Raw genomic sequence first — 23,617 nt, forward strand, 5'->3', positions numbered from 1 at the left:
TCTGCAGCTTGGGAGTTTGGGGAGAATTTTGTTCATCCCAGTATCAGTGAAGAACCCCTGGGCTTCGTTCAGAAGACTATTATTTTACTCTCAGGTTGTAACCACCTTACGGCAAACAGATACTGTACTATTGTACAGCAGCAAGCATACTTGTAAAATGGTAGGAAGTCTCCATCTATCTCCAATTCCTGTGGGACACATTGTACTTTGTCTTAAAGGTGAAACACACGAAAATAAAGCATGTAAGCTTTCAAGAAAAAAAAAAGGGGGATGTTATTTAGCCAACCAAAAAACCACCTCCACTCACAACATTTAAATTGCTATATAATGAACATGCTTTAACACTGTTCTTTTAGCTGAAAGTGACAGGCCCCAAACGGAAAGAGAAGAAACTCTTCCTTCAATGAGTTGACTGTAGCATATCAAAACTGCCTATTATCCAAAGCTTATTCACCTTATTGTTTCTCTGCACAATTAATTTCTACTGTCTGGCTACAAAAATAAGACAAAACAGATTGCCATGTGTCCTATGAGTGAGTGGGCCTTCCAAATCCACCGCAAACTTCCAAAGGTAAAAAGAATCGTAGTGTTTCTAAAACATACTAAGGCTGCTTATTTCCATGTGATGATTACAATAGGTGGCCTAGTGAAAAATAAACCATTGATTCAAAGTTAAACGAAGCTTCTTTTGCCTCAAAAGCTAAAATAAATCCTAAGCAGCTGATGACAATCAAGCATCTCTCACACATTATGGGGGCCATTTTCACCCTAAACACATGATTCTTTATTTAGTAAATGTCCACAGATGTTTTCTGTTAAGAGTTTCCTCTTCTTTCCTGCATCAGGTCACATTAGTACAAATGCACATTTTCGAACAGAACAGTCAGTCACTTCTAGGAATGTGTCCAGGAAATATTTAATGGCTGGCCAATATTTTTGGTGGAATATAAATCAATTATATTTTTCCAACACAATACACTTCCAAAAACAAACGTATCAATGTAAGTAAATGCAGTAAAAACCTTTAAGTCAAATACTTCATTATCTAGGCTTTGGTTATGTCACAGGCTACATAAGTAAGGAAAGTTGAAGATTACCAGCTGTCTAGCCATAATTAGCTCTTTGTCTACACTAGCAGTTCCATTCAGAGCCACTGTAGAATTTAACAGAAAATCAGGAGGGAAAGTAATCCATTACCAGATGCTAATACAGCATCGTGAGTGATAATTATTAGTTACTATTAATTGACAACATACTCAATGGTGCAAAGACATAATATGAAGATCCTACCCATGTTGAAGAACTTACAACTTAAAAGTCAGCCACTGCGAACATGGGAAGCATCGGGAAACCCAGAAGATAAAGTCTTTTTTTTTTTTATAAAGTATTTACACCTTGTTTTTGTGGACAATGAAATCTCACTGAAAGAGAGCTGAATGAGAGCAGAGGTCACTTGATACAGTAGGGAGTGGACAGAAGAAGAATGCAGAGAGAGAACAGTAGAAGGAAGATACAAGGAGGGGCACAAGAATAGATTTCTTGGCAAATTGCCACATCCCCCTCAGCTTCTCAGGCCTGATTCTACATCACTTAAGTCAATGGGAGTTTTGCTATTGACTTTACCTCCTCACTGAAGGCTTGATTCTGTGCTCATTAATGTACAGATTACCCTTATTCAGAAAGAAGCTAGCAATGGAGTACAGCACAGAAACACAACATGGCTATGCGATCTACGGAGATTTTGAATGAGGATTTCTTTCATGTACAGAACACCATCCTGGCACCTGAAGTGAAGTCTGCTGTAATCTTCCCTGATGCAGAGTTATATGTTATTTTATATCCCAGGGAACTGAATTCATCCCTCCAACACCATTGAATGCAATGGATTCCAAAGGACATCAGTGATTAATCTGGCACAAGAACATTTGGTGCCTTATATACCAAAACAGATATTCATTTGAAGCCCTATTTGCACTCCATAAATAACACCATGTCTCCCTAAAGGGAAAATACACGACCATGAAAGTTAGTCCCCCTTGGCAGTAGGTAGGACATTGATCCTACTCTTTTTATATGATACACACACACACAAACGTACAAGTGAACCATTTGCTGAGTCTTTTTGTGAAGCTGACAATTTGGGAGAAATTAACTGAGAAGTAAAATGAGGACCAGAGGTAATAATAGTTATCTCAGGCTGGCAGTGCCACTGCAGTATTACACAGGAAATGCTGGGAGGGAGATCTTATTCAGGAATCTTCCCACTTAACAACAGAGCTCACATTATGCAGTGAAAAAAGTGACCTTTTGTTGTTGCTGCTGGGAACTGACTGTCAGGTGACAGTGGAAATTTTTCATCCAATATGATGCAAACAATGACTTTCCTTCATGATCGTTTTGTGCTTTTTTTCCTACAATCGTGTGTAAAACATACATTTTATTTTAAAAATAAGTCAAATCAGGACGTATGCCAGAGATAGCATCCTATAATTTTAGAAGAAAGATGGCCAAATTCAGGGAGATAATGGAAGAGAACATGTGTGGCATTACTTTGGATTTGTTTCAGTTTTCCTTCCTTTTTTAAATTGATTGTGCAATGAAATATTACATTGTAGTGACCAAAAATTCATAATTGATAAACAAAAGTGATAAAAGAAAACACCGAGCTAAACTTTCAGATGTGGGAATCTAAAATAAACACATAACCCAACCTTGCAATGAGCACAAAAGATTGTTCACATGTAACAACTTGAAGGATTGGGACCCCGCATTAGGCATTTACTATAAATTGTGGGTTTTGGAACTCAACCTTGAAGTTAGATCCATGCAAATAAGTGCCCTTGCATTTGCTCAAATGCATTACAGACTCAAGGTACCTTATTAAGATCCCCTGTATAAATAAATTCTATCAATCAAGAGAGAGCACAAATAATTCTAGAAGGGAACAGAAAACTGTTCGAGTCAAAGGTAGATGCATAACCTATCTTCATAGGAATTCAGCAAGGCTGCATTCTGTCACCATCTTTGTTCAATACAAGTATTGATTATCTACCAACCCGCAACCATTGATGGCACTGAACTGAATACCATTCTGCTTCAAGATCTTGAATACACCAACATTGTCTTGTTGGCTCAGTGTGGTGAACTGCTGAAACGGATGACTGATCTAGCTGTGAAAGAAGCAGTACTTTCTATGTTGATTTTCTGGTAATTCACCTGGATGAACCTAAGCTCCTGGCTATTTCCATCAAACAGCTCCTATGATCCAGATTACAACTAGCTCGGTTAAATAAAAATCTATTCAGGGAGCAACTGTTGAATATTTGGTCATTTTCAGACAGCACTGGAGAATGTTTAAAAATATGTGGATGTTTGTATGCTCTTCAGCAGCCTCTGAGAGGACATTGTGCTGTCAAGTTTGCTATGAAGCTGGGATCTATGGAAGCACGGCTGTGTCATCTCCTTCATATGGAAGAGGTGTTGAGGAAGGCTGAAGAACATGACTGCCATTGTTGATCAGTTGTTCCATAGCAAGTGGCAGGACAATATAAAAAATGAGAATCTTCAAAGCTAATAAACACAGCAATCACCTCCATCAGCAATGCTTCTGTTTCAGCAACTTTCTTGGGATGGGCACATTATCAGAATGGAAGATAAATGAATCCCAAAGCATGAATACTAAGGATTTTCATGACATGGACAGTGATCACATAGGTACCACAAAGTCTAGTGGTGCAAGAAGATCGCTAGTGATAAACATATGCTGAATGTGCAACTAGACCACATTACGCACCTTGAGAGAGATCAATTCAGGTGTTGCTTGGTTACAAGGAGGCCATGTACCTTTGGGATTTGAGACAATGATGAAGAATATATAAAAGTTATAGCAGTCAGCAACAAACCCCAAATACTGATGTAATATTTTAAAAGTGAAAGTTTTGGACCAAGAACTCTTTAGTTCTTTCTTATAAAGTTCTCCAGGACTGGGATACATTAATATTTTGACATAGTTTACCACTGAATAGTACTATTACTGTTGAAGTTACACTATACATTATAAGCTTCCATATTATCTTAATTTTTTCTATTTATTTCCATAGAGTCTGAAGAGTACTTGGGATATGATCCAAAAATATTTTACAGAACTGCACCACATCATATAAAACCAGGTAATGTGCTAAAAGATATAAGAAGGGAAGAAGAATAGGAAGGAAAAAAAACAAAAAGGGTGAAAAAATTGTTAAAAAACCAAAACCCGACTTAAATGTTAGATATTTAGTTTTCACTTAATCATCAGAAAATGTTTTGAAATTTACATAAGCAGTAATTAAAGGAGCTATTATCACTGTTTTGTGACAAGACAAAATGGTCACAAAGAGATGCTTTGCTCTAACTTAATGGTTCTCAAAGTATGGTAACGGTCTTATAGGTGGCCTGTGGGATAGAGGCTCACCCCTACCTGCAGCAGGGAGCTTGTTCTGGCACTCCAGCCCCACTTCCCTCCACACGAGGCTGGTGCATTAGCTTCATGCTGCGGGTGATCAGCCTGGCAGGTCAGATCCGGCTTGAGGAGGAAATAAGCGGCCCCATATACTGCTGCTCCCCCTACCCCCAGTTGGGGGAATGACAGTGCAATAAATTGCTCACCTGAAAGCTTTCCCCACTGATCACATTGGCTGGAATCATAGCCAATAGGAGCAGCAAGAGATATGCATCCCCATCCCCCTCGCACACTCCTCTCCTGCCAAAACCATGCACCCTTCACCATGCTCCTGCTCCACCTAGACCCCCCAGCTCCCACCCTGCTCCTGTACCCTACCTCCCAGCCAGACTCCACACCTCCACGTCCTCTTGCACCCATTTGGTCAGCATGAGTGGTTGGCTGGTGGTATGCAGACAGGTCTGCATTCAACAGGGTGGGCAGCAGGCCAAAAAGTCTGAGAACCTCTGCTCTAAATCTGAACAAGGAACTTAATCAGCATGAGAGAAACATTATTTTGTAAGCCATTCTGCCTCTCTTTCTATTTCACTGTCAAGCAGCTGCCTGGAACCCCTCTTAGCCCTACTACCTGGATTCCTGCCAGAAATTTAAAGGAACAGTGCACATATCTTCATAACTATTTAATCTGGGCTGCAAAACAGAAGATTGAAGAAACCCTTAGCCCCAGAAGCTGTTTTCCGACAGCCACTACTGATACTGTGTCTACACTTAAATGCACCAGCAACAGGTGGGGTTCTCTAACTGTGGTGATTAATATATCTCCCTGACAGGCGGCAGTTAGTTTGATGAAAGAATAATTCCATTAATCTAGAGCAGTTGACACAGTGTTTAGGCCAGCATATCTATGTCTTCTGAGATGTACTTATGCCAATGTAAATTTTCAGCGTTAGACTAGCCTGAAGTATTTGGGAATGGGGAGCAGTAGAGATACCCTTTTCTGTAGGATTTGACTCTTATGGATCCACGCTGAGCACAGATCACACTTGTAGAAGATGCTCACTTTTTCTCCTATGTTCTCCTTATGAAAACGGTCCAGAAAAGTCACATTTACCGTCAGCAGAGAAAAAGAAATCCCTCACACACAACTCTGCAGAATAGTCTTAATGAAATAAAACTGTAGCTTGGCATTTGAACAATGTACTCCCAGGCAGAGTACTTCAGGATTTGACCATAAACATTAAATACACAGTACTTCAAATGTATCAAAATGAAGGATCTATATAAGTGAGCCGTTAAATATTTCCAGTGAGAATTTTGCTGTATCTATTAACTCACTTCACAGTTGACACCCAAGCTTTGTGTGCATTTTGCACACCTTTTGTATATGCAATTAGTACAACTGGATATGAAAGTCACACAGCCACAGGTCAATTTTGGGGTCCACCTCTTGATTTTTGAATGCCTGGGTTTAATAGTACTGCTATTACATGTTTAACAAGAGATCATACTGGTTATATTAACTGACCAATATAACATATTATTTGTACATGGCAACTTTTACCTAAAACAATCCGAAAGCTCTTTATAAACAATGGCTCCTATTTACGCCCCCCTGGAAAAAAATGAAAGGGTGACCAGAAAATAACAGCTTTCAAACCATTGAAAAGCTAAAATTCTCAACATATGGAATAGATTTGGAGCCAACCAGAGAAAACAGACACCTCAGAGAAGTTTGGTCGTAAACTCATGCATTGCCATGCATCAATGCAGTTAACATCTTCCCTTTCCATGGCAACAACTCAGCGTGGAGGCCAATGCACTAACTCCTTCTGTGAGACAAAAACAGAGGGAGAACTAATGCTGAAAAGAGCAATGTTATTTTCTGTACTGATCTGCACTTAAAAATCTGCTGGTGGTTGAGAGGAACATGTTCCCCAATTACATCCCCCTTTCTGATGTTTGTCCAAAACTCAGAGCACCAATAATGCAAAGTTCGCTAACAGAAACTTCTGTATGGTCAATGGGATTTGTAGAGCATGCTTGACAGACATCACCATCTTTCTTGTAGTCTTTTGTTTTTCTACACAATAATCCAGAATTTGGCCAAATACCTATAGGAATCATTTCACTCGCTACTGAAATGCAGCCATCTGTGAAGGGAACTCAGCAGCTGCTTACGTCTATCCATCAATCCTATAAATCAGCTTAGGGCAGGAATGGAAGAGAGTTTCATATGGAAAACAGAGGGGAAAGTGGTCAGAATATAATTACTCCAATATGGAGTTTGGCCAAGAAATCATGGGCAAATAAATAATGTAGGTACTGAAATGTGAACAAGTATCCAATTAAGCAGTAACAAATCAACAGAAGCCAAGAAAACTGGAATTAAGGCTGAAATTTCATCCACTTAAAAAAAAAACAACCATCATCATCATATAAGGTAGATCACATTCATTACAAACACGTTCCAAACAATCCTGCTTAACAGAAATTAAACAGATTAAAATGAACACCTACCCTTTTAGGAGCATAAATAGGATATGTGGATGGGCACTAATGTATTCTACAGTAGGGCTTCGAGTACCAATTTGTCTTCTCAAGATGTTGTTAAATATCTGGGATACATCCTTTTTGCCCTGTTAAAGAAACAAAACATATTTGCAAGTGTGAAAAAATGAAATAAATTGATTATTCAATAGTGTCTTTATTTACAGTGGGAAAAGATACCAAGAACAGAGCAAGCCAACACCATTCTTGGATCTGGACTTACTATACTCCGGTCACCTGAAGAAGTGGGTTTTGCCCACGAAAGCTCATGATACCATCTACATGTTTTGTTAGTCTTTAAGGTGATACTTGACTATTTGTTGTTTTTTAAGTTCTTCCAGTTACAGATTAACTCAGCTACCCCTCTGAAGCTGTTTTTCTTTGCTGCTGACCCCAAACATTTTATTCATCAGAAGATGGGTGCATATTCAATGGCTCAACAGGATCCTTTAGTTCCCCATCTATTTGTTCTGGACAATACCAATTCCACCATTTTCATTTTTCTTTTGCCAAACATGCAAATACCAACTCCTTGGTTTACTCTGAAAACCAAATCCTTTGTTCTGTTAGTTGGCAAACACCTCTTCCCAGTGAATGATACACAACTGCTTCTTTACAATGTGGGGGCTAAGTCCTCACAGCACTACTCAAACCCAGCTCCCAGTGGGGCAATGCAATGCATGGTTTTGACCTACTTGGTCAGACTTGGCCTTTTTCCTTTTATTGTGACTGGCATTTTGATTGTGATTAGCTACATTTGATTTTTTTTTTAAAGTCCTACTTTTAAATTTTAATTCCAACCCTTGATATACAGCAAAGTGCATTGTATACTGAAGGACAGAACTAGCATTGCTCTTATACTTAAACACTGTTAACCTTTAGACTAAGACCAATGCTATTGTCATCTGTGCTATGGGTTGTTTTTATTGACTCCCCCAAACTTGATGAAATTGGTCCATAAGTTCCTTGAAGCCCGATGACCCCTCTGATTTTCTCCTGCTACTACTCCCCATGTATACATCTTCTGAATCTTGCGCTGCATTAGTCATCATCATTCCAGTTAACGAATTCTGAGAAGATACCTCTAAGCCAAATCACTTAGAGAGATTGCTGTTGCAAAAGTGGAGAGAGTCACGTTAAAAGTCTGGTAACTGAGGAACAAGATAAATAATGGGTCACAATGGACAATGCAAGCCATATTTATAACATTACAAGACGACAAACACATTCCTTGGCTTGGAAATTAACAAAGGTCTCAAGGCAAAGAGAAGAGAAGAATTCACATAGAGAAGAATTTTCCTAGCTTCACCCTTGCAAATAAATCACTGTTGAAAAGGACTGAGTATTTTGCCTTCCTAATTGTTCCAGCCCAGCTGGCCTGGAGAGTAAGACTAATAAGAAAGGAAACCAAATCAGCAGAAAGGCCCATCTGCTGTTTGAGATATTCTTGACACTTGGATCTTCTTGTAATTAAGCCAATTTGTTTTTTAAAACATTCCCTTTAAAACTGTAACACTCTACACATAAGCCCAGAGGCAACACGGGGCAAAAGTTAAAACGATCCTTGCTACATAAGCTCAGGATTTGGGGAGAGATTTTCCAGACCTTTGGGGCTGCCTCTTGAGTGTCAAGACTCCCAGTGGCATCATGACAATGGGCACTTCAGGTGGCACAGACGTAAAAGGAACAGTGAATAAACCAGAGAAGACAACAGATACGGGACCTGTCCCAAAGACGACGGTCTTGATCCACACCAGTATCCAGATTACTGCTAAACAGAGACTATTATGTTGTTGAATTAAAGTAAATGTACCAAGGTTTTTACAAGTATCAGCCACATAGTTCACCATACTCTTTTTAAATTTTGGAAGCATCATAACATTTGGCCATGGAAATAGGAGCAGAGCCAAAAACATTATATTAAGCTTTAAACACTAGATGTACTACAATTACGTGTTTTAAAATAGCACATATCCTATGTGTGTCAAGCACCCATCAAAAAAGTATGCAAGAATTAACTGATTTTGCAATGCTTCCTTCATATGGAATGTGCCATCTAAGTTCTCTTTACAATGAAAAATGCAAGATACAATAGAAGCAGAACAGGAGGGACAAAACTGAGATTAGATATAAGCAAGGAACAAATTGCTATCCACATAAGGAATTTATTAACACATTCCTGTGCCATAAAATCCAAGCCAATGTGATATTTCATAGGAATCAGACAAGAAAACGAATGTAGGATCTCTGTAATGTAGTGGTTTTATATTATCATTTATTCTGAGCTTGTGGCTATTTATCTTCTCCTTTATTAGCCAACAAAGTTTTTTTAAGCTACTGGCCCAGTCAAAGTTCAGATCTGAATCCAAATTAGAACTTCCCAAGTTCAGTTGTGTTTCAGTTCATGATTCCAGCTCAGGGCTATCTTCATCAGTTTTATAAGAGTATCAAACCTCAAAAAAGCCAGTTTTGAACATGATTTATAATTGTAGAAATGGGGATTAAATACAGAAAACACATTTGTATACTGACAAGTAATAACTCATTGTCTGATCAATTCATATGTAGATAACTGGAAGACAGCAAAATAAGACTCAAATGTGATCAAGAAAGTTGAAAATTTAAAAAAGAATGGGAACTTGAAAACACAGTGGTCATATATTGTTAGTAAAACTCCTTTTCAATTACATTTTACTGATGCAGTATACATTTTATTCTCTTAATTTGTCTAACTATAACACCTGTGGCAAAATGGAGAGCTTTGCTATGTGATTATATAATTTTATCATGGATCTAGTTAAGTTCATAAGTAAAATATTTAGAGTTCGGTTCACAATAAAAATCTATCTACACACATACACAAAGAAGTTACTCACTTTGAGCAGTAACGATGGTTCTTCGAGATGAGTGTCCCGGGGGCGCTACACTGTAGGTGTTGGGCTTGTCCCGGTGCCACAGATCGGAGATCTTTTTCAGCCGTAGCCCACTGGACCACGCATGCACAAAGCGCTTCTCATGCCTTTTCGCGCTGTTTGTGTGCGCACGGTCCAGCTCCCGCCAGTTCCTCCTAGTCTGAAAGACATAAGAAACAGACACTCCGAAAAGGGGAGGAGGGCGGGTCGTGGAGCACCTATGGGACGTGCATCTCGAAGAACCATCGTTACTGCACAAGGTGAGTAACAACTACTTCTTCGAGCAGTGTCCTGTGGGTGCTCCACTGTAGGTGAATTTACAGCAGTAGCCCCTGTAAAGGAGAAGGGATTTGGAGCTATCATGCTGTAGCCGTGGAGAAGACGGCTGATGCCACTGCCGTTGGCAGAGAAGAAGGTTGGAGATGGCAGAGTGTTTGGCGAATGTGAAGTCCGAAGACCATATAGCAGCCCTGCAAATGTCTCTCAATGAAACCCCTTTCAGGAAAGCGGTTGATGTAGCTATTGCTCGCGTTGAGTGAGCTCTCAGCGCGTGTGGTAGAAGTTTATTTTGTAAAGCAGAACATTTCTTTATGCAGGTGACGATTATTGATGAAATGCGTTGTGCAGATAAGGGATGGCCCATAGAGCACTCAGCCATGGATACTAGGAGCGTGTGTGACTTCTGAAAGGATTTAGTTCTGTCTATATAGAATGCCAATGCTCGCCTGACATCTAAGGTATGGAGGCGTGCTTGCTCCATCAAAGAATAAGTTTTAGGGTAGAATGTGGGAAGGACTATTAGTTCGTTTATGTGAAACTCTGAATTTACTTTGGGGAGAAAAAGTAGACTGGGGGTGTAATAAAGCTCCCTGAGAGGTGAATATTGTGTAGGGTGGGGAAGCTAAATAGGGCAGACAGTTCCCCAACTCTCCTTGCAGAGATTATCGTGAGCAGGAAGATGACTTTCATTGTGAGAGTGTGTAGGTCACATATTGCTAAAGGTTCAAAGGGATTCCATGTTAGAGAGTTCAGGACTACCTCCAAATCCCAGAGGTCTGCAGGCTGTCTATGGTGTGGAAAGAGATTAGCCATCCCCTTCATAAATCTCTTCGTCATGAGATGTGAAAAGACTGAGTAGCCGTCTACTGAATGACGGAAAGCAATGATAGCAGCTATGTGTACTTTAATACAAGCGAACATAAGACCGGAGTCTTTAAGATGTACAAGATAGTCCAGAATCCGGTGGATAGGCACAGAGTAGGAATCTAAATGTGTCTCAGAACACCATGAAGAAAACTGTGTCCATTTATGAAGGTAAGTACTACGGGTGGTAGATTTTCTACTATATAATAGAAGGTGTTTGACAGCTTGCGAACGTATCAACTGTTTGTTGGAACCAACCAGGTACCAGGCTGTCAGCGCCAGGTGGTCGAGCTGCGGATGAATCGAGCACCCGCAGTTCTGTGTGAGCAGGTAATGGTGTCTGGGCAGAGGATATGAAGAGCGAACCGACATGCGAGACAGGTAAGGGAACCACGTTTGTCGTGGCCACAAGGGGGCTATCAGAATCACCATAGCTCTCTCGATAGCTATCTTTTCCAGGACTCTGGGAATTAAGGGCATGGGAGGGAAGGCGTATAGAAGACGGTGACTCCAACTGCATAAGAAGGCGTCTCCCATGGAGTTCCATCCAATCCCGGTCCTTGAGCAGTATTGGGGGCATTTCACACTGAGACGTGTGACAAAGAGGTCTACTAATAGGAACCCCCAACGATGGAATATGATGGAGACTACTTCTGGGTGTAGCTCCCACTCGTGGTTCGTGGAAAAATGTCTGCTTAGTGCATTGGCTGTGGATTCTGCTGCCCGAGGAGATACTCTGCGAGGAGGGAGATTTTTGTGGCAGTTGCACCAGTTTCAGAAACGTGTCACTTTGGCGCAAAGCGATCGGAACCAAGCTCCTCCCTGTCTATTTATGTAATATACAGTGGCTATGTTGTCAGTGAAGACTCGTATGACTTGACCATGGATAACTGGGAGGAAGTGTTAGCAGGTGTTGTAGACCACCTGTAATTACAGGAGGTTGATGTGCATCCATGATTCTCTGGGGGACCATAGGCCCTGCATCTGTTTGTGTAGCAAGTGGGCACCCCAGCCGAGGAGAGATGCGTCGGTAATAAGCTGAATCATTGTCTGGGGACAATGAAAGGGCATCCCAGTCATCAGATTGTCGGGGATGGTCCACCAAGTCAGTGATTTTTTGACATGGGCAGGGATTGTAACCCTCCTGTGGGTGTTTGGGGTATATATTGTGGCTATCCAGTGTTGAAGACACCAGAAGTGTAACCTCGCATGTGCCACGACATACACTGTGGACGCCATATGTCCCATAAGCTGTAGACAGTGGAGTATAGATGTTTTGGGACTAGTAGAAAGTATTTGTATCAGGTCTTGGATTGTTTGAAACCTGATCATTGGTAAAAAGGCTTGAGCTTTGGTCGAATCGAGGTGGGCACTGTTGAATTGTATTGACTGGTGGGGTGTCATGGCTAACTTCAGAATATTAAGAATCAGGCCTAACGCCTTGAAAACTGCTCTCGTGGTGTTTGTGGCATGAAGCGCTTCTGCTGACGAAGATGCTCTGATTAGGTAGTCATCCAGATGAGGGAATATCATCATATCCAGATGACGTAGGTATGCTGTAATCACTGCCAGAGTCTTGGAGAAAACCCTGGGAGCCAACGAGAGACCGAAGGGCAGGACCTTGTTTTGGAAATGGTCTACACCTATTTGGAAATGAAGGAACCTTCTGTGGGCCGGATGGATGGCCATATGAAGAAGATACGCGTCCTGCAGATCGAGGGACGTGAACTAATCTCCGCTGTGTAGTGCCGGGGTGATGGTTACCCTAGCTACGATCTGGAAACGTTGCTTTCAAAGATATCGATTTAAGCCTCAAAGATCTAGAATCGGCTTCTAACCTCCTGACTTTTTCTTGGTTAAGAAGTATCGGGAATAAAAACCCCTGCCCCGAACTCGTCTGGAACTTTCTCTATTGCTCCGATGGTGAGTAGACAAAGCACTTCTTGTTTTAGCAGAGATTCGTGAGATGGGTCCCTGACAAGGGACGGGATGGGAGAAGGGAGTGATGTGAAGGGGATGGTGTAACGTAGTTCGATGGTTTGAAGGACCCATCTATCGGTGGGAATATGGGCCCATTGTTGTTGAAAAGGCCTTAGACGATGGTGGAATAAAGTGTCTACGGCATGAGTGTGGTTGTTGAGCGGTATGGTTCTGAGTCCCTCGACCAAAGCGTCAAACCTGTTGTCTGGTGGTGTGCTGGCCAGACACTTTTGGTGGGGGTCATCTTCTCTGTTGACACTGTTTGTTGCATTGCTGGTCATGTTGTCTATATGAAGTAATTTGATGGGAGAACGGTCTTTGCTTTTGGTATGGTGTGTACCTTTTACACCAGTAAGGTGGTGTGTACATCCCCAGGGTTGTGTGGGGCGCTCTGGAGTACTTGCCTGAGTGGAGGACTTGGTCTGTTTTCTCAAAAAAGAGACTCTGCCTGTCAAATAGAAGATCTTCAACTTTAGACTGGAGGTCTTTTGGGACAGCTGCCTGCTGCAGCCATGACACACTGTGCATGACTACCGAGGTGGCTGTGCTGCACGCTGCAGTGTCTAGGGCTATATGCGGAGCTGTTCTGGAGGCTGCGTAGCCCTCTTGGACCACTGCCTTAAGAATGTTGCGCTTGGTCCCACTCATGGAACATTTACCTGACACTAACTTTGACAATTATGCGCAGTTATAGTTGGCCGATAATGCTGCGTAATTGGCCATGCATAGGGTCAGCATTGCTGAAGAATATATCTTTCAGACGAACAGATCTAGACATTTGCTGTCCTTATCTGTGCCGTTGGGTTTTTGTTGGGGAGCCTTTGCCCTCTGCTTAGCTGCATCCACAAACACTGAATTTGGTTGTGGATGGGTGAAGAAGAACTCCATGCCCTTCGCTGGAACAAAATATTTCTTGTCTACTTTTTTGTTGGTAGCGGGAGTCGAGGCTGGCACCTGCCATATATCATCTGCTATTTCTAGGATGGCGTCATCTAGTGGTAGTGCAACTTTGGCTTGATGTGATGGTTGAAGGTTCCTGAGCAAATTATGTTGTTTTTGTTGTACTTCAACAAGCTGTACATGCTGGCTGTCTTCCTCTCTCTTGAACAGTTCTTTGAACTGACGAAGGTCATCTACTGGTGAAGTGTCACCTTGAAAGACTGCATCATCTGTGATGATGATGATTGGTCAGTGGGTGACTGTCCTTGTAATTCTCCCTGTTCAGAAGGAGGTTGCTGGTGTTGCTGGGTGCATGACATTTGGAACACCAGTTGGAGTTGGTGATCTTGTAGGGGGTGGTACAGACAAATGATCTTTGGCAGGTGAGGAATGTGAGCGGTGAGGAGATTAAGGCAATAATGTGTCCTGGAGAAATGAGTGGGAATGACGACTGTAATAATGATAGTAGTTTGCCGAGTGGGTGGAAAGTGTTGGTGATCTGGGAGATTGCAATCTTCCCCTGGGGTGTGTGGATGGAGCTGGTGAGTGTCAGTACCAGTAGTGGTAGTGAGGTTAGACTTCTGGGGAACAATAAGTTTGCCATGTATGATGCCTCGGTGACTACCTTGAATGCACCGGAGAAGGTGAGGGCGGCTCCGGGGAGACGTGCATGTGGTCCGGGCTGGGGGAAGGAGCCGGCAGTTTCCATGCCTTTTGGCAGCTGGTGGTATGAACAGGGAAATGTTCCAGTGAGGATGAGACCAGAGTAAAGATTTCCCTGGGCACAGGGTGCCGTCTGTCACGTGTGGTCGGTTCCGCTGTTAGCGTGTCCTACGGTGCCTCGTATAACAGCGCTGTGTACGTATGCAGTGCCAATAAGGAATGGCGCACCGGGGGCTCAATGATAGGTGGTGCAGCGGGTACCGAGATGGCGGTCGGTGCCAAGGTGGTGGTCGGTGCCGGCAAGCGGCTCGGTGCCGGTGGAGCACTCGGTGCTGAACATGGCACCGATGGCACAGTCAGCGCTGTGGAGACAGACAACAACGGATTCGGCGCCGATGTACTGCGGCTCTGTTTGAGTTTATTGGGGCCACGTGAAGCGGACGTGCCCGAGGTACCTGGCTTGTCTCTGACGCTGACTTGCATCGGGGGTAAAGACCAAGAGGGAGAAGGTCTTTTCTTCAACTTCCTGGGAGACGGTGGCCACCGAGATGTGGGCTGTGAAGGCTCCACTGAGCGGGGAGCGTTGGTACCTTGCAGTTGTAATGCTCTTTCAAAGAGGAGCATTTTTAGATTCATCTCCCTGTCCCTCCTGGCTCACAAAGTGAGTTTGGAGCAATGGAGACATTTTTGCAGAATGTGCCTCTCTCCGAGGCACCTTATACAAAGGGAGTGTCCATCAGAGGTGGGCACTGCTTCTCTGCATGAACCACACTGTTTAAAATTGGGTGATCCGGGCATGGTCATCCCTTTTTGTCTGAGGCAACTATACTAACTAAGCTAACTATTTACAAGGAATTTTTTTTAAAACAATATAACTGTAACTAACTATAGGAACGGAGACTACAACTAAACAAGTAACTAACTAAGAAATTCTCTCTTTCAATCCTGACAGGAATCTGAGGAGAGGACGGTCAGGAGGAACTGGCGGGAGCTGGTCCGTGCGCACACACAAATGGCGTGAAAAGGCATGAGATGTGCTTTGCGCATGCACGGTCCAGCAGACTACAGCTGAAAAAGATCTCCAATCTGTGCACAAGCCCGACACCTACAGTGGAGCACCCATGGGACATTGCTCGAAGAAGAATACATAGTTTCTAGTGTACAGTTGTCACATTATACAGAGTCCTGGTGTGGGAGACCGTCCTCTGGAGAAATAAGCCAAAGAATATTTCCCATTTGCTGTAAACTAGATAGAATACTGATTTAGGAGCAAGGCAGATATCCCATGATTTGAGAAGCCGTATGATGATGGTGCCTTTTATTGTTTACAGTTTGCAAATTATTGAATTATTTTTCTGATTTTAATGAAAACATGGAGAGACTGATACATTTAGCGATTGCAAGAGAAAACATCAAAAATAAATGAAGATATTCTATGATAAAAAAACCTCTCCATTTGAGAATAGAGGGAGGGGAGGCAACTTATGTTGACAATGATATTTTTAGATTAAAAACTAAATGAAAATAATCTATCCCTACAACAGAAACCTTCCAAGGCTATGTCATTTAATACTGCAAAATGAACATTAAGTCTCCCTGAAATGCTGTAAAAGGTAGCCTATTTTTCATATTTTCCAATAAAGTATTTTTTTTCTTATAGCATTTCAGTGAAAGCTACCATTAAACCTGAAGTCCTCTAGAGTTATAAACACAGAGGCAAATATTCCTTATCTTGTTTTATATTCAAAGCATGTGGAGAAAAGAAGAACATAAATAGTTCTTTCCTATGGGAAAATGTACTCCATTTAATGGAAAAAACTCATGCAATAAGTGACTACCATAGGTTTGCAGAATCAAGACTTCCCAGGGGAACAAAATAAAAGGATGACTCTCCCTAGAACCTGGTTTTAGTGCCCCTACTTTAAACTGTGTCTAACAGGAGGCACTGTGTGTGAGCATCCTGCAGAATGAGAAGTACGGAATTCATGAGTTCTGACTCTGCACCAACATCCTAAGTTTATTTTTAATAATTTCTAATGCAAATATTGATATTGTCATTGTCCACACGAATGATTAATTCTTGTCTGAATTACTCTGAGTTCTTCTTGGCTTAAAGTTACACTATGGCAATGAATTCCCAGGGCTAATCATGTTTTGAGTATTCCATTATTTTACTACATTCAGTTTGCTGCCTTGCCCTTTTATTTAATGTCCCCTTATTCTTTTACTCTGTGAAATGAAAACAGGCTTGATACAGTCTATCAAGCTATTCATTATTTTGTATACCTCTATGAACAAGCTGTCTCAATCCATTTCATCTCTCTTCATAAAGAGATGCTTCTCTGGCTCTAGTCATTTTCTGTCTCCAAAACCCCTGTGTCTTTTCAGAGATAGTATGACCAGAATGTAACATGCTCAGGATGAGGATGCACCAGAAGTATAGAATAGCATTATGTTTTCAGTAGTACTTTACATCCTGCTGCCTTATGTATCTGAACCAGGGGTGGATAAAAGGGCCTCCGTTGGCCACATCCCGACTGCAAAGAAAGTTGATCCAGTCTGTGGAGGTCTTGCCACTTCCTCCACCACCAGGCCAATCACGGCTTGGGGGCAGGAGAGTGCATGAAGTCTCCCACCCTACAAGGGGCTCAGCACTTCAAGTCAACTGCCAGCTGCTGCTCAGCTGGCAGCTGACTAAACATGGTGCTCCCTTGCAGGGCAGAAGCAGGGAGTGAGAGACATCATGTGCTCCCCTCTCCAGACCCGGATTGACCTGGCGGCAGAAGGGGGGAGCATGTGAAGTCTCCTCCCATTGCCAGGGGCATGGGTATCTAGAGGGAACCACCAGCTGTTCCGAACAGCCGGCGGTTCTCTTGGGGAGGCGGAGAGGCAAAGACCTTGTGCACTCCCCCACCCCCCGACTAATCATGGTCTGTAGATGGGGAAGCATGGAAGTGTCCTGGCCCCGCACCTTCCAGGGTGGCTCAGGACCACTTCAAAAATTTCTGAAGTGGCCCCCAGTCAAAAATTATTGCCCACCTTTGGTCCATCGTTTGGTTATTCTGACACTCTACAGAGTTAAGCCAACAAACAATCTAGCACAGTGGTCCCCAACCATTTGGGGTTGCCGGGCGCCAGGGGGCGTGGCCGTTCGCCCGCCTGGCACCCGGGGGGGGTGTGGCCCCCCCCATAGCTGCATTCCGGGGCCTGCACTCTCCCCTCAAGCGCCGCGCGCCCAGGGCCGGCGCTCTCTCTCCCCCCCCCTCTTCCCCAAGCGCCGCGCGCCCGGGGCCGGCGCTCTCCCCCCCCCCTTCCCCAAGCGCTGCTCGCCCGGGGCCGGCGCTCTCTCCCCTCCCCCCTCTTCCCCAAGCGCCGCGCGCCCGGGGCCGGCGATCTCCGTGCGCCACGCGCCCGGGGCTGGCTCCGGCACCACGCATGCGCCACGTGCCCGGGGCCAGGCCAGCCCTGAGCACTTGGCGGGCGCAGAGAAATGCCCCCGCAGGCGCCATGGCACCCGCGGGCACCGTGTTGGGGACCACGGATCTAGCGCATCATGTGTCCGATGGAGAGGGCATGGGCACCCGTGTACCAGCATATTGATCATTACATAACAGAGGAATGCTCTATTGGAAAAAAACTCATATTTCAGAATATCTAAAAGTTTATAATGAAAGTGAGTATTGGGAATGCCTAGCTACACAAGTCAGTTAGTTTAGTTTTAGTTTCCTAAAGTTTAAGTGGCTATATCAAGATCAAACAGATGGAATTCCTGTATTTTCAGAGATCTAATATTGACCTACCTCAAAATCTATCAGCTGCAAGTTGGCTATAAGTGTCACTAGCAAGCCGCTGTTGTATAATTCTTGCGCCAATTGAGCCACTGTTTCCGTAGGTGGCTCCTTGTCACTAGTACCACACAGAATTTCCTTCATTGCTTGCAGTGATTTTGACACTTCTTCTGATGCCTGGTAATCAAATGGTACATTAATAGTTAAAGAACAAACACACCTCAGTGTAAAAGAACTGGTAATAAAGAAAAACTGTTCAAACAAAGTTTCAGTACAAACAATGGTTAATGATATTAAATAGTCATCTATATTTGTACATATGCTTGGGCTGAAACATTCATTCTAGATCCTGCAGCCCTTATGCAGGCAAAAAAACGCCCACACTAATTCAGTTGTTGGTGTATTCTATACATTAATCTGTAATACACATAAAATGGGGTCAGATTCTTGATTAAAGATGTACATTATAACCTCCTTGTATTGACAAGGCCCTTTTATGTTTCATGAGGCATTCGCTCCAAATGAAGGCAGGCGATGTTTCAGCTTCCACCTCCCGCATGTTTCCACAAGTGGAAACTGATGAGGAAAACACAATGAATCAGCACAATCCCTACCAACCCTAGATATATACTTTTTCAGTTCAAAGCCCCCCATTTTGGGGGCTGCACTTGCCTCATTAACATTTGACCAAGTAATTCCTTACAGACACATTCAGATTTGCACCATGGCAACCTATTCTTCCCCTGACAGTGTTTTTGCCACTCAAGCCCTAAATCAACCAGCCATTACCTTTAACTAGGAACTTATGGATGAAATGTACAGAAAACCTAGACTGTAGGTTAGAATAGACTATCTAACCTGATTCCACTAAAACATAACAATTTTCACTATGAAAAACCAAAGCCAAATATCTTTATCCTCCATTACTTTACAGTTTACTTTAAAACACTTTTGATGAGCCCAACTTTTCAGCTGCATCATTCATGGAGTGCAAAATACAGAATCTGTGTGTTGTTTCAGGTCCACTCCTAAACTAGAAGGTACTTGAATTCAAGTCTGTCAAGAAGACAGACAGGACCCATTTGTAAAGTTTAATTCAAAACCAGGTTAAGATTTGATCATCACAAATTTTGGTGGATATTCATAGAATTCAAGGCCAGAAGGATCCATGGTAATCATCTAGGCTGACTTCCTATATAATAGACCACAGAACTGCCCCAAAATAATTCCTAGAGCATAACTTTTAGAAGAACATCTATGATGGACAGGAGTCCTAGCCAGCATTCATTTAAAGGGTTAAATTCAGGTAGCATAGAGGTGTTGGCAGGGAGCCAGGAGAGCCAATGAGAAAATGTGTTGAAATTTTAATTGGAAGTTATACCTGCCCGCTGTTTTTCTTTGTGGGAGTTTTAAGCCGGGAGTTGGGGCAGAACTACCATGCCTACAAGGGCATGAAAATGGACTGGACCTTGAAGCACCAATCTGTAAGTAGCTTGTGTTTAAATAGATATTTCATTCACTATCAGATTTTTGTTGTTGTTTGGTTAAACTTCTCTGTTTAAGTCCATCTGCCTCTCCCCTCCTCTGTCCCATACACTGTATTACTCTCAATCCCAGAGATACAATTCTCTGTGTTTTAATCTGTTCCTTTCTCAGTTGCTTTATAACACCTAGTATGCTTTACCAAGTTTTGTTAATAAAAATCACCTTTTTAAGGCTATGATTTGATTATATCCTGGAAGGAATAGGAGATCTGAATATGCATGCCTAAGACTGAGGTCAGCTATCAGAGACTGCAGATTGTTTTCTCTTTTTTCCAGGCACTCTTGGGCTACCTCCATTCCTGCATTCCTCCAAGTGCAAATGAGCCCGGGATTTAAATATCCTGGGCTTCATTTGCACACTCATGTTCGGGCACTGTGCCAAGCATACGCCCTTTTGAAAGTGAAAGTAAAGTCTATCCGCGGCTCTGCCGACAGTGGGGACCTTTTTCAGCAGACCCTGTACGCCTCATTTTGGAGTACAGGATCTTAGACTGTACTTTCACTTTCAAAAGGGCATGTGATCAGCACAGCGCCTGAACATGAGTATGCAAATGAAGCCCAGGATATTTAAATCCCGGGCTCATTTGCACTTTCAAAGTGCTTAATTTGCATCCCTCTGTCGGCAGAGGGGTGTAGTTTAGACACACCCCTGTTGTAAAAGAGCTTGGGGGTAACCCCTCTGGAAGAAGTTCAGGTACTTTCTTCCTAGGTTCAAGAAGAAGGAGTTTTCATTGATGGTGGCAGCCTATCGCCCCAGGCCAGGGAATCTGTGACTGGGGCAATTTTTTTTTTTAGCAGAAGACTATAGAGGCAAGGTATTTAAGGTCTCTTGCAGACCCCCTCCTTCTGCACTCAGAGTGCCAGAATGGGAACAGTCTTGATAACATCCAATCTTCAAATATTCAGACAGGCTTCTGGTTTAAGCCAATCTCAAGTTTCTATTGAATGAAAACTCTTCCAATGTTTGAAAGAACAAGATTATGAGGCTCTATAAATAACTCCTACAGCATCCTAGAAAATGACATAATATATAGACTGAAAGCACTTCAAGATAAGAGATCTTGGGATGGGGACTGACCTCACATCACTATTGCATTGATATAACTATTAACTCCATTGGAATTAATCCAAATTTACAGGAGAGACACACTAGAACCAGTCCCCTTGATTTCATAGCCAACTGCAAAGCTTACACTTTGCAATATACAAAATAAATACTATTTACCTCCTAACTATACCAGGATTGTAGTTGCGCACTAATTTGTGTAGGTCAACGAGTGAGGAGATTAATCTACATTCCCTCCCCAATGAAGTTTTATTTAGCCACCATAGGCTTTTTTTCCTGCAGCATTCCTCATGGTCACCCTCTTTGATTAAGACAGCTTACTTCAAAAACATGCTTTTTGCTAACCATCAAATGTTAATGGCACATCAGTAGAGCTAACACACAGAATACAAAAGGGCTTAGCAACAGGGATATTCTCTTGTGAATTGAAAATCTAAGTCTTTATGAAAGCTGTGCAAATATTTCCATACCCAAAGCAAAACTGGTACATGTTTGGCCTTTCACCAGTTCTGCTTGGCTGAATGTGAAAATTTCTAGCATTTTGCAGTAAAAAGAAAAACAACAAAAAACACCACTTTGCTTTGCTCCCTAAACACAAATAATCCTCTCTGCCAGGCAGAAAATCTCTGCAAGATTCAGACTTCAGTTGCAGATAGGAAAATAAATAATTAAAAGGAAAAACAAATTCTAAAAAAACTGGGAGTTACACAGCATCTTGACTCCCGTTCTGTCTTAATTTGTCTCATTTCCCTCTCCTCTCTTCACCACTAAACTCCTTGTACACGTGGTCTACACAGATGACTTCAACATTTTCTTTTATTCCCTCTTGGATACACTGTAATTTGGCTGTCACATACTATCCCTTCCAGGAAACAATAGCCTATTCCTGGCCAAGTTTAAGAGCCTTTTTCTCTAGCCTTAAGCCTCATAATCTATGTGCAGGGAGACCCTGAAACCTCAAAAACTGGTCCTTAAAGATCATGTCTAGCCTCTATTTTGGCACTTGTATTTAAACTGAATAGTTCTTGATAAATCCCATTGCTGAAGTACATAAATACGTTTGTTTCTGAAATGGAATGTTGTCTGCATATAACACTGGAGTAGGGTTCTCGCCCAGGAACAAAGTGCTTAAGTGAACCCATATGATCCAAGAAGCAATGGACAAGAGAAACTTAGTGGTCCTACTAGCTACAGACTGTGGATTTTAGAATGCTCCCTTTACATTGTTTATCTTCCCAAACCAGAAGTCTGGGGTTAGGGTGCAGCAGATACCCATGTTCTGTGATAGAGACAGTTGGAGAACTGTCCCTTTCAAGCATCTTGGACTCAAATTGATTACCAAGTGTCAAGATTAAAGTCAATAAAGACAAGTGCAAAGTAGTTCACTTAGGAAGGAAAAATCAAATGTACAACTACAAAATGTCAAAGTACTGCTGAAAAGGATCTTGGGGATATAGTGGACCACAAACTGAACGTGAATCATCAATATAATGCAGCTGCATAAAAAGTGGAAATCGTTCTGGGATGTGATAACAAAAAAGTGTTGTATATAAAAGACACAGAATGAATTTGTCCCATTGTACGCAGCACTGGTAAGACCCCAGCTGGAGTACTGTGTCCACTTCTGGGCACCACAATTTCAGAAGCATGTAGACCATTGGAAACACTCCAGAAGAGAGCAACAAAAACGATAAAAGTTTTTAGAAAACCTAAACTATGAATAAAGGTTTAAAAAAAAAAATCGGGCATGTTTAGTCTTGAGAAAAGACGACTGGGGGATGGAGGCTGACAGCCCTTCACATTTGGAAGACTGTTATAAAGAGGAAGTGACTACTTAACCTCCATGTCCACTGAAGACATTAAGGCCACGTCTTCACTACGTGGAAGATTGATGCTGCTGTGGTTGATCAAGGGTTTGATTTAGTGGGTCTAGTGAAGACCCACTAAACTGAACTCAGAGGGCATCCCTGTCCGCACCGGTAACCCTGCTTCCCATGAGGAGAGTAAGGAAAGCCGATGGGAGCATTTGCTCCCATCAGCCTTCCACTATGTGGATGGCGCAGAAATTCAAGATACATAGCTAGAGTCAACGTATCTTAATTCGACCTTCCGCTGTTGTGTTGACCAGGCCTAACATACGTAATCTGCAGTAAGGAAGATTTAAGTTAGTTGGAAAGCTTTTCCTAATATCTATCAGGCCAATGAAGCTCTGGAATAGGTAAAGCCCTGCACAAAATGTGTATCCTCAGCTGCATCTGTATCTGTAAAAATGTGCCGCAAACATTCACGGATGCAGACACCCATGGATATAAAGCAGATATCCATAAATTTGCAAGGTTCTAGGCACAAAATTTCAATCTGCATCTACAAAAATGAACCACGAATATCTGCAGATATCTGTGGATTTTCAGGGCTCTAGGGAAGAGGCTTTCAAGGGAGGTTGTGGAATTCCCATTATTGGAACCTTTTAAAAACGAGTTGAACACACACCTGTCAGGGATGATCAAGGTTTATTTAGCCATGCAACAGCACAGGGTATTGGACTTGACTTCTTTGAGGTGCCTTCCAGCCCTTCATTTTTGTGATTCTATATT

The 23,617-nt window shown here is 42.4% G+C and overlaps 1 protein-coding gene across 4 annotated transcripts in view; it reads right to left on the reverse strand.

Annotated features, from left to right (window-relative positions):
• Nucleotides 1–23,617, reverse strand: part of CAB39L (calcium binding protein 39 like) — a 112,926-nt gene that overhangs the window by 22,038 nt on the left and 67,271 nt on the right. For 3 of the 4 annotated variants that reach the window (XM_006121347.5, XM_006121344.5, XM_006121346.5), the window contains 2 exons: nucleotides 18,426–18,590; nucleotides 6,959–7,077 (listed from right to left, as the gene is read on the reverse strand). In XM_006121347.5, coding sequence (XP_006121409.1) covers nucleotides 6,959–7,077; nucleotides 18,426–18,590 — 284 coding nt within the window. The remainder of the gene's footprint in view (nucleotides 1–6,958; nucleotides 7,078–18,425; nucleotides 18,591–23,617) is intronic. The other variant, XM_075919073.2, reaches the window with a different exon arrangement.

This window comes from Pelodiscus sinensis, chromosome 1 (genome assembly GCF_052426305.1).
Source record: "Pelodiscus sinensis isolate ZL-2025 chromosome 1, ASM5242630v1, whole genome shotgun sequence".
NCBI classification, from domain to species: Eukaryota; Metazoa; Chordata; order Testudines; family Trionychidae; genus Pelodiscus; species Pelodiscus sinensis.